Raw genomic sequence first — 12,034 nt, forward strand, 5'->3', positions numbered from 1 at the left:
CGTGATTGCTTCCTCTCGTGTCCCGGCAGGAATGCTGTGGCCCCCGTTGGACATTAGCTTTGATACAAGGACCCCGGGGTTTCCAAAACATTATGCGAGCCGCCCGCCCCCGACTCCTTTCCTCCTTGTATCTCATGCCAAGCCCTTGGTGGATCCTTTCTCTCTCTAAGCCCCGTTCACAAAAGGTCCCTTATGTCTCCCTGCGGATAATCTGGAATTAAGGAAGAACTAAACCTTAAAATCAAGCTTTCCGCCCTTCAAAAAACTATGCATTTTTTAACAAAGTTGTCTCGTGTGTTCCGAACTGCTGTCTGTCTAAAGCGTGCCTTGCGGAGCTGTCCAACTTTTAATAACATCTACCATCTGTCCTGGGATTCTCTTCCATGAATTCTCATCCAAAAATAATATCAAAATAATAAGGTGAGGCTGGACAGATCCCGGGGGCCAAATACCCACGATCCCCAACGCCAACCCCCAACGGTACGCAGGCTCCGAAAACTCTATATATAGCAATTGCCCCTGCCCTAAAATACCCCCCTTCTCCGTAGACGTCCAGCATACCCTCCAACGGCCCGTTCTCCTTTCTATGCTAATTCCCGCAGTTAATGTCAACCTCGGAAAGTTACATTAATAATTACATCATCCAATAGAGCATGAAAACGGGCTAAATGTTACCGAAACCTTGTTTCTAAACGGTTCAGCAGTTTTCAGGGGTTTTTTTAATAGCCGGTTTACGCTAACTAGCCGGCCGCTTGGAACATAACATTTCTTGTTTGCCTTTCCACGATGAAGTTTGTAATTAATTACAAATTGCTGGGGGGGGGGACCTGAAAAGTCAAAATAAAATGCAAGCAACATTTTCTGCTCTGATGAGTGATGAGCATTTGGGTTCGTTTAAAGCCATTTAAGTAAAAGTTCGAATGCCTCGGTAGAACAGTCGGCCAGGTTCTTGTTCCTCGTCTAAAATCCCACCGCTGCCCGCCATTTTCCTTTCCAGATTAGGAAGATGTGGGTGAAGGTTGGGGGGTTTAAAATTTTGGAGATCGTACGCTCCGCTAAAACACAGCTTTTCACTCGAAAAAAAGAGCGACTCAAACAGCTTGCGGAAACATGGCGATGCTCTGTGGGACCCATTGGTGGCCTAGTAGCGATGGACGCTGGCCGGGTAGGCATCTCAGGGCTGTTGGCTTTAGTGAATAGAGCTCTAAGTGTTCTCAGATATGAATATAACAGGTTCTCTATAATACATGTTTAACCCTTTTTCTTCCATGTTCTCATAATGCAGGTAACTTATTGCCTTTTTAGGGGCCGGGGAGCACAGGGTTCTTGAAGGGTCTGTTTAACATTCTACGTGCATTTAAATGTTTCTACTCCTGATACTAACACAATTTTTTTCCACCCCTCATGCTGCTCTTTGAATCTGCCTCTGCCCTTGTCATCCCTGACCCAACAGGATGATGAGGAGGGTATTTGGGCATAGCCAATGAGACGCTTAGGTCAGCCATTTTGTTCAGAACGGTGAGAATCTTGCTTTGATTAACCATTGGCCGATTTGTTTTTCCACGCTGCTCGTCCTCCTGCATGCTGCTCGTCCTTTTCCTCCCCGTGTCAGTTACAATACCCCTCTCGCCATTGTGAAATTCATTCTGTGGTCAGGGCCGGATATATAGATCCAAGCTGCCCCACAATCTTAACGTTCTCATGGGTGGGGCATGCCCTGAACTGGGTGGGGCTAACATTTAGCCATGCCCGCCTCTTGTGTCATTCAAGGGAAGGGGTTAAATGTTCCTTATGGTTTGTCCGGCCCTGTCCTTGGCGCTTTACACACATCCCTCTTCCGTGGTCTTTGGTGCATCTCGTACAGTAATACCCCCTATCCGCGTTCTGCTTCGCTCTCTTCCAGTTATTTTATATATTTATATATATTATTATTTTTTGTTATTTATTCCATTGCTTATAAAAGTCCCCCACATATTAATTGGTTTCTCTTTTTTCCTCTTAAAAAAAATAAAGTGTTTTTTTTGGGTGAGAAAAAAAACATATTAAGACTTTTTTTTTTTCTTTGTGCCCCTCCCAAGGTAATTGCATCATTAAAGTCCGCTTTCTTCTGATAGCCCAACTCCTGTAGAGTACTGAGCTCTTGAAGCGAAAGGTGAAGGGGTTAATCGGGATTTAATCCTGCTTTTGGGCTTTTTTTTTTTTTTGGTGTGTTGTTGACATTGGAAGAACTCACGGAGCATGTAATTAGAGGAATGCATAGTCCTGGGCATTGTGAATGTTCTACCAATCTATGGGAATATCCCTCCAGCCTCTTGTCCTCTGCATAGCTGCGGGTTACTCAAGCATAGTGACGGGATCAGGGTGCTCCTATCTCACCCTCTCCGTTTAACCCCTCGACGGCCATGGAGGCGGTCGGGGCGTACCGACACATCCCAGAGACTTATCTTTTACTTATATTATATAGCGCCAACAATTTCCGCAGCGCTTCCTACAGTCCCTACCGTCAAAGGGTCTGACGACACTAGAACTGGCAGACTGAGACAAATGGATACAGTAAAGATACAATTGTAGACTCGAGTGACGTTCTCCCTTCCGTTGAGATGCCTTCAAACTTTTTCACTTGTCTCGAATGGATTGTTTCAAGAATGTATCCAGCCTTTGGGCAAATCCCAAGCCCCGTTGAAGGTTTTGGAGGTCTACAAACCCAGTCTTGATCCTTATGGTCCTTCCTTTAAGTATGGCTGTGTAGCTGTTGCCGTGGACCGGTGTATTAATTACCTCCATTACCCTTCCTGCACCTTCTCACGCCTCGCCTATATGTGTCGGGGGTTTCCCAACTCGTTCTGGGAATGGGACGCTGAACTATTAATCTGTCAGTGTGTTTCGAGCAAAAGGAGCCTTTATGCCGAGGTACTTCATTGATAGAGGCTTATAGAGTGCTAGACACAAGGTCACGGCTATCTGACCCCCTGAGATTTAATTTGATGCCCACAGATGAAAGACTTTGGAAATCCACCGGCTCCTTTAACTATTTTCCTTCCAACAGCTGCGAGTACGAGACGGATCGTGTTTTACATGATCGTCCCGATGGAAAGCTTGGGTGACCGAGTCCCATCGAGGTGTTCTCGGACTGCGCCTTTCACGATGCCTTTGGGCTCTTTTGTCTCAAATTGCTGTAGCCCATTGTTCGGCTGAGGAATGTGAGACTTGTAGTTCACGGCTATGAGAAGAGCTTCTGGTTCCAGGTCTGGTTTACAAGGCAGGTTTACTGTTGTACAGAACTAATATTAAAGCTTCAGTCCTGCCGTCTGTGTCGCAAGAACATCGAGGTCCGGATGTGATTTCGGTGACGGGAGCTGTCGGGTCGGACCGTCACCCTGCACAAGGTGACACCTCATGACCAGGCGCATGACCCCCACACACTTCAACACCACCACCCTGTCGTCTCTTCAGGTTCTAACATCTCGCGGCGTTTGGCCGCCCTTATCGGAAGACTCGAGGGTCTTCTGCGGGTGTCATTGTAAGTGGTGGCCGTTGTGCTTATCATCCCATTAAGGACTTTGTTAATCCGTAACTCTCTTGGCCCCCGACGCATTCCTGCCAGCGAGTGCCTCTGCTCAGCTGCCAAATATTTTGTATCCGAGCGACACTGGGAGAACTTAACTCCAAAAATGCTGGCTGATGAATCCAGACTCAATCTGTGGCTTTAGAAAGCTTCACAGTACTGAGACAGAACACCCATCATTAACCCTATGAGGGCTTAACTCAAGTGGTCACTGTGTCTGAGCAGAGGGCCTATATCCATATATAGCTGCTGTCAATGGGAGTGCTACTGAGCATGTGCGAGAAGTGTACTGACGAATGCTTCCTGGTTGTAGTAATGGCAGCCGGGGGGAGGAGTTACATGAGACCTCCAATAATTAAACAACGCATGCTCCTGTTTCCATGCAGGCGAATGCATTGGAATCTATGCATTAAAATATAAAAACCGTTTGGGGGGGCTAGCCTGTTATAAATGAGTAATAAAATATGAAAAAGCAGATTTGATGGACAAACAGGTCATTAGTAACAGTTCTTCCCTATCTCCAAATTAACTCCGCTGATATAACGCGAAAAGCAGTGAAGCTGACTGTCCCCCTTTAACCCCGTGAGTATGCATGAAGAGATGAGCTCTTAGCGGGCGCGTAGCCTCAGTGTTCCAAATAGAATCCCTTTGTAGATTATGTTTACGCGGCAGAGAGACAGAGAAGACAGTCTTCAAAACGCCGTTTACATCAGGATTCTAAAAAAAAAAGAAACAAAACCAGCCAAATTCCGTGTTCTTAGCCGGGGAAGTGCAGTTTTTGCTCCCACCTGCGGCGTTCTGTGGCTGGACAGCTGGACCGCATCCCTCGGGAGGGGGGGGGTTCAGAAATGGCTGGCCGCACATCTGAGGAACTCTCGTGTCCCTTGGCATGATGACGGGGACCTGCGGGAGCATGTGAACCGCAAAGTGCCCCTGCTGTTTACCCTTCCTAAACCGTTTCTTACCCCGGTGCGACAAAGGAACAAGCCACCCACTCACACAGCGTTAACCTGCTGCCTGCTTAACTCTCTGCTGGCCGTTTGGACTCTCATAAGGTGGCTCGTCTTCAAGCATTGCTTAAATTCCCATCTCCGGGTTGGCTCCCTTCACAAAGATTCCTGTCTGTTGAGGCGAGCGGACTTCTAATTCAAGAAAACACCATTTCTGATAAATACATTTTGTATAGAATCTCAGAATGAATCCAATTGAATCAAAATAAGTTGTATGGCGATCTTAATGAAAGCGTTCCTAGAGGAGAACCCTACCCATGTCACGATGGACACCATAAACGATGGCAAAACTACCCCCACCAAGATGAATGGGTTAATGTACGAGGATGAGGTTGGTGGTAGGACAAGTTTAAGACTATTTGCAAACCCCACGCATTTATAACTTTAGTTATTGTTCTGAGGTTGTTAGGGGTATTTATGGAATATTTGTCCCAAAAAGCCTCGTAAATAGTAACATTGTAACTTAGTTCTTTGTTCCATCCTTGGTCTTCTACTTTTTTTGAGAAACTTGTTCTTGGAGAGCGGATCACGGCACTGATTGGTTCGCTGCTGGTACTGGGCCTTAGTGTCGAGTCTGGGAAAGATGGCGCTCAACTGTAGGAAAAACAGAAAGCACCCAACGCGTTTTGCAGTCCAATAATCTTCTCAAAGGCCCGAGTCTCATTAAACCTGTCCATTAACAATAGCTTCCAACTTTCCTTGCCTGGAGTAATAGTACCTTTCGGCACTTCTGACCCAGGGTCCTTGTTACCGAATGCTAATTATTTTTTTTTGATTTCGCTTGTATGTGGTGCTCGGACGGAGGTTTTTTTTTATGAATTTTCATAGTTTTTATGTAGAAGAACCAGCCCATGTCCCCCGCGTGTTGAGCAGCAGCCGTGCTAACACGCGTTTGTCGTGGTCCATTAATTTTGTTATTGCTGGAGTTAAGTCCTTATGTACTAGCGAGCAAGATGGTTACCTGATCTGATTCTGGTGGCTTTGGAAGAGAGAGAGAGCGGAAGGAGACCCCCGAGGTATCTGACCCCCAGATGTAGGAAGGGAATTTCCAGCGTTCCTCCCACACAGGAGAACGATTTATTGTCTTTAACCATGTTCGGTGCTTGTTTATACAATGAATTGTGTTGTGGATCTCCAATGTCTACAAAGTAAGCCATTAGCACTTTTCACCCTTGAGTTTTTACCCCAACCTCAGGGTGAAGGGGCAGATTCTGAGGGTCTCCATTGTCTGGAGCTGACCGCTTCCTATTCTACTCTAATGACATCTGATCGTCCCATTTGGTGCTTTTCTCTCTGCTATATCACAGCTGAAATCCCTCCTTGAATACAGGTGATTTAATTTGGAACATCTCCTGAGTCACGGTTTTCGTAAGGATCGTTCTTAGAACCGCTTGGTCGCCGCCTTCAACGAGTTTCTAGAATAGAATGTTTGTGACGACGTATTAAAGGGTTAAAGAATCTTATGTTAATTTACTAAATTCCCGTTTTACAGTAAACTAGAAGGGAATCGTTTCTGTCCGCTCCGCGCGAGCGCTTTAGGTTTGTTGATCCGGAGCTCCTTGGCATTAGCGGTATCTCAGGACCTAGCACTCCGAGGCATGCCATGTCAGAATGATGACTCCCAGAGGTCCGCATTCCCGGGAAGAGCAGTCTAAAGTTACCCATTACTCTTTTTGGAGGGGGGGGTGTTGATCTTAGAGCAACCTGCGCATAGCTCAGTATTCAACCAATCACAGGGCCCGAATCCGGGGCCCCCAGTTTCTGTTCTGAATTAGACAGACGCATTTGGTTGAAGTCTAGCTGGATCCAATCTCTATCCTCCTATTACCTCTGAAGATCAAAGCCTCACGCAAATCAAGGGCTGTTTTATACAACATTGCAAACAGATGGGTGTCTCTTCCGGTCGAGTTTTAGAGAGATCCGTCTAATCCTTCCAATGACACTTTGCCCCGACGGGGTAACGGACGGGATATGCCAGCTCGGTTTGCGGTAGAAACTGCGCTTGTTCTTAAGCTTTATCCATAAATGATCGCATTTAATATCTATCTATCTAGCCCTTTAAACGATTAACCCAAGCGAATAAGGGGGGGGGGGCTTGTGCATTAAAAAAGCTTATTTCTTTTTTTTTTTTTGCATTATAACAAGCTTTTGAAGAAAAAAGAAAAAGGATTTCTGTAGCCAAAGTCACTACTGCTCTGAAGAAAGCGTCTTTAACCCTTTAAATCCCGGGGGGGGGGGCGTTCAGTGTATTTACCAGGCTTCTGGCACTTTCAAACCATTTAATGGATGATACGGTCACCCGAACCCTAGCTTTATTAGGTTGGGTTCCTGGGTAGCTTTTTAGATGTGTGTGTGTGTGTGTGTGTGTGTGTACATATATATATACATTATTGGTATTATTTCAGATATTCCCAGATGTTCATGTCCCGGGTAGCGTAGGACGGACTCTTGCTCATCTGCGATGGGATGTGGCACATTACCGAGAGGGTGACATGCTGATCCTGGTTGATGGATGGTTTTTAGCTAGACCCTTATCATTGACTTGGACATGTACAAACTCCATTTGTTACGGCCCCCATCCTGCGTAACAAATTAAACGTCTTGTAATTCTCAGCGGCCCTTGCCCTCCTTGGAGGTTGACGGATCTTTCCAGTTGCCCTCGGTGTGTATGTTAGACCTGGACGTATAGGAGGGCCTCCTGTGACCAAGATATATCCACTCAATCTCTGTCCCCTATTGATCTTATATTTGATCCATGTTATAATTACCCTTCTACGTGCGTATGAGTTCCCACCACCCGTTTACTGAGACAACAAAGGGTTCCAGATTTTGTAGAAGAAGCTCAGTGCGTCTTCACCACCCGACCTTTAGGAGAAGTAATGTTAGGACGGATTTCTGGCACTTAGACAACTTGTCTTCTCGTGGTTTCCTCGGCATGTTTCAGTTCCTCGGATTCCCGGAGAGTCTGTCTTAATTAATCCAGTATTCCGCCTGCCATTTCTACTTTACCAGTATGTTACTGGAAGTCTGTTTCCGCCATCTCGACTGATGGAATAGGACAGCTGTATGTGGAATGTTATTTAAAAGCTATGTTTCCCAAGTATTGCTTTTCGCTGGTGGGAAGGATAGGGTAGTCCTCTAAGATGGTCCTTACCACCACGCTTTGGACTTTGCCGCCAGCTACAGTCTACAGGAACCCTTTAAGCAGCGACTTTGTATCCTCGTCAATTTTATATCCACATTTTTTTTTCCTGGAACCTCTTATACACACTATTGCCGCTCAGCATCAGGATGACTACGTGTCTGGCCACTTTGGAAGGATTCCCAACTTAAGGAGCACTTTTCATTCATGCCTAAACCCTCTCGTCAAGAGATATTTTGAGCGAGACCCCCCCCCCACCGTACACTGCGATTCCTTTAGCTCGCTTTACACGCGGTTTAGTAAAACCCAAGGGAGTTGATGTCTAAATATGTGCCCCCTATCTCTCTCTCTCTCTGCCTTCACTGGCTCATGTCAGAAGTTTTTATTCCATCTTATCCGGGCGCTGACAGCCTCTTGAGTTACAGCACTCCAGCAGAGCAGGCACACGTTATACCCCCGTCCCGCGAGCCGGTGGATGCCGTCTGCTCTGCCGAAGCCGAGCTGCGATCGTACATACAGATGTAAAGTATGTTTTTCCGGCCCGCAAGATTCAGAGAGGTCTACAGGACTTGGTCTTTATGGCACATGGTACTATGTGGGGGGGGGGGGATATCCAGACCACTCCACGCTGGGGTTATGGGAAAATAGACTCAGTTTAACCACGTGAATAATAGAGAACGTTTGCTCCTTGCCCGGTATCGGTAGATGTGGTGGAGGCTTCTCTCTTGTCCTATCTCCATGTGTTGTCCTTTCCATATCATTTCTGGGGGGGGGGGATGTTCTTCTTAGCTGGATAAATCTTTGTCATCTGGTTGACCTTTTGTCTTTTTGCTCTCCGTTCAGATGATCCAACCCATTATAGACCTCGACCAAAACCGCAGCAAGCTCAAACTGTACATCGGGCACCTGACCGCTCTCTGCCAGGACAGAGACCCCCAGATACTCCACAACGTCCACCCGCCTGCCTCCTACTACCTGGAAGACGACCAGGCAGCTTGGGAACAGAGGCTGCAGAAGATGACACCTGGCCAGGTAAGAATAACCTGAACAGGGGGGTGAGTTCCAGTGACCCTTATTAAAATTAACTCCTTAACTAACCCTACCCTGGTGCTGTATCCATTATAAACAGCAGGGCAGTCCGGTTTAATTAACATGGATCCGTCGCCTTCCCTCGTTAGTTAGTAGACGTCGCCCCAGAAAGGACACGTCTTTAGTGTCTGGAGAAGCACGGCGTTCTTGTGAGTACCTTTTTCACCAGTCGCGGGGGTGACACAGATACTTAGAAGTAATTAATGGGTCCTCGCTGTCGCATATAAGCCATGTGTATATTTTATGTTGTTTTTATCCCCTCCCAGATTTGGAGACAGACAGTGTCTTTGATTTCCTATCCCCCATTAGCTCAGATGTTTCTCTGATGCCTGCTGTGTAACTGCTATTTATTTTGGAACCTTCTAAAAGCCGCCGTCCGGGCTTCGATTCTGTGAGCCAATAGGAAGCCGCCGTGTCTTGCGGGCAGCACAATACAGCTGCCCTTTTTTTTTCAGAAACTGGACATTTTTGGTTTAATTTTAATTTCTCCGGGGCTTTCAAAATACGTGAGAATGCACACCCCCCCAGTGTAGGGACACGGTGAGAACACGGTGAGACTTAACGTTTTATGGGTTTTCTTCCATATTTATTTTATTAACAATGGCCGTCTTTTCTCCCCGTAGTTGAGTGAGGAGCTAGAGAAGTGTGAGCGGGAGAGCGCCGATCTTCAGGAGTTTGCCAACACCATCCTGCAGCAGATCGCCGACCACTGCCCCGATATACTGGAGCAAGTAGTTAATGCCTTGGAGGAGTCATCCTGACCTTACTCTGGACAGAGAAGAGGACCCCGCCTGTGGCCCTTCTGGACGGAGAATGCATTAGCCAATGACCTTCCCCCTATACCAACAGACTCTTGCCTCGTAGAAGGGACCTACACGTTCAGCCTTGCACTGCCTGTCAGCTCACTGCGCTGTTAGCCCATTCCCACTGACCGCAGGAGCTGACGCTCAACACAACGTTCTGGGGGTCGCAGTCTGCTCCCTCAGGACCAAATTGTTTTAGGGGGAGGTTTTTTTGTTGCTTTTTTGGTTAGGGGGCAACTACCGCAGATCTTGTGAGTGCAAGAGGGGGGAAACTCCTTGGCAATCCGCTGTAAACATTCATCACAAATGCAATAAGAGAGCCTGTCTCCCCCCGTCCTGGAGGGAAAGGGTGGGCTTGAAACCCTTTAGAGAGCGTTCCGTTTATTAGAGGCAGTTGCCGCTTGGTCTCCAGAAGCTGTTAGCTGTCTACACCGACTGTTACAGAGGTTTCCTTTTAATCAAAAGAGATTATTATTATTATTATTATTATTATTGCTCCTGCAATCCGACCGCGCTCACTCGCTACACCGTTTCCAAGCTGCAGACTCCCTTGGCCTTGAGTATTCCGTTCACGTTACCAGCTTTTAACTTGTAGCCGGTGGTCTGGTGGCCTTCAGTGTGAGTCTACTAACCTTTTCTGCGCCCACTGAACTTGTCTCCCGAGCGTGAGTTTATTTTGTTTTATTTAATTGTATCATTGGTCTTCTTCTTCTTTATCCATAAGCGCACGTGTATGCATTACTCAGGTTCCTCAATCGCTAGCTGGGCGATCGTTTCCTTGTCCGACTTTTGTTGCCCTGCGGTGTCCATCGTCGTCGGTCATCGGCGCCACCAGCATCGCTCCTCCACCCCTAGGCTTATAGCTTCTCTGATACATGAGGTTTAAGAAAGAGCCTTGAAAAATACCAAGTTCTACTTTTAAAACTCACTGCCAAAGCGACGCGTACATATAGGAACGTACTTGGTATCACTTAAAGGCGCCGACAGGTTCTGTATCACCCCCGCTGACTTATTCTGTAGAAGTTGACCAATATTGTGCTTATTTGTCCTATAAATGGCATTGTGGATGAATTCCCTGGAAATAACACTAAATCGGATGCAGAGGATAGAAACAGAACACCCCCCCAAGCCTTTTCCGCCAGCAGCGAGTTATGAGGATGAAACTGTGTAGCCCACCTTCATGCGCAAGCCCACCATGTATGTTTTTGAGACATTTACTGATTTTACTGCCCTTCCTAATCCTCCCAACTGAAGTGACCTCCCAACTCGTGTCCTATTAATTTATGACCCGTACGTTCTGTTTGCCCCCTTCTGTTTGTTGTAAAAGGATCCCCTTCCCCTGATAACCTCAGGAATTCAATTTATCATACAGATCCCTGAAATCCGTGATAAGACGGGAGGTCTGAGGGGGGGGTCAGCTAAGGACCTTAACTAGAGAGGCTGCTGTGGGAACAAAAATCTTTTTAAGTTAAAGGCCACGTGTGTAACGTCCAGCCCTACCGGGATGTATCTTTAGTCCAAAGTCGAGGTCAAAAGGTTCCCAACGCTCACCTAGGTCACTGCTCTAAGCCTAATGGGAGTAGATGTTTTTTTCATGAAAAGCGCTAGGAAAAAAAATACTCTCCAATATGTATGGGGGGAGATCTTAAAATGAGTTACCAAATTTCAGGGTGCCTGTGAGGGCCAAACTTGTTCCGCTCCTTTATATACAATCAGTATTATCATCCAGATATCCTCGAGGTGCCTGAACCAGTTGGGTTTCAGAGGGCAGTAAGTCGGCCCTATAAGAGGGCTTCAGACTTTGCCTCCTAAGATGTTGTTTCTTTATCTGGAAGGAGTCCTAGGAGTCCTCTGCTGATTTGTTAATTCCTGGCAATCTCACGTTGGTGCTAATCCATAACTGGGGGTGCGATGAGGAGCTACGTTTTGGTCACAGCGGGGGCGAGCGGCCGGCCAACTAATCGGTTTGGTTCGAGATCACCGGTATCTTGTCCCTGCCTTAATATACTTTATTATCGGTCATAGCGGTCTTCTTTTCCGGAGTGTTAGGAGGCCATGACACAAGGTTCCTTGGATCCTTTTATCTGACCTCTTATCTCGCAGGCTTTTCAACACTGAGAGCTAATTAATAATGACCGTGTAGACCACAAACCATCACGATCCCTCTCTTACAGAAGAAGCTGAGACTACCCACCTCGGACAAATGGGGAATTAGGCATTTGTTGACCTAAAAAGACCTTCTCGGCCTCGGAATCTCTGGAAGAAGCATCAATCTTCATTCATTTATCAGACAGCTTCTCTCCCAAATCGGGGATAAAGCCGAGTGGCGATTGACAGCTCTGCTTCAGTGGACATTGTCCATTGTTACCTAGTTACATAGCTGCCCGAATCATGACATTGATTCGCACGGTGCTAAATAGACCTC

At 46.7% G+C, this 12,034-nt stretch overlaps 1 protein-coding gene across 10 annotated transcripts in view; it reads left to right on the forward strand.

Annotated features, from left to right (window-relative positions):
- Positions 1–10,293, forward strand: part of ERC1 (ELKS/RAB6-interacting/CAST family member 1) — an 80,430-nt gene extending 70,137 nt beyond the window's left edge. For 5 of the 10 annotated variants that reach the window (XM_053462657.1, XM_053462661.1, XM_053462658.1 and 2 more), the window contains 2 exons: positions 8,561–8,749; positions 9,430–10,293. In XM_053462657.1, coding sequence (XP_053318632.1) covers positions 8,561–8,749; positions 9,430–9,567 — 327 coding nt within the window. In that variant the 3' untranslated portion in view covers positions 9,568–10,293. Of the gene's footprint in view, positions 1–1,453; positions 1,519–8,560; positions 8,750–9,429 lie in introns of those variants that run through there. The other 5 variants (XM_053462662.1, XM_053462664.1, XM_053462666.1 and 2 more) reach the window with 1 other exon arrangement.
- Positions 10,294–12,034: the final 1,741 nt, after the last annotated feature.

This window comes from Spea bombifrons, chromosome 4 (genome assembly GCF_027358695.1).
Source record: "Spea bombifrons isolate aSpeBom1 chromosome 4, aSpeBom1.2.pri, whole genome shotgun sequence".
NCBI classification, from domain to species: domain Eukaryota; kingdom Metazoa; phylum Chordata; class Amphibia; order Anura; family Pelobatidae; genus Spea; species Spea bombifrons.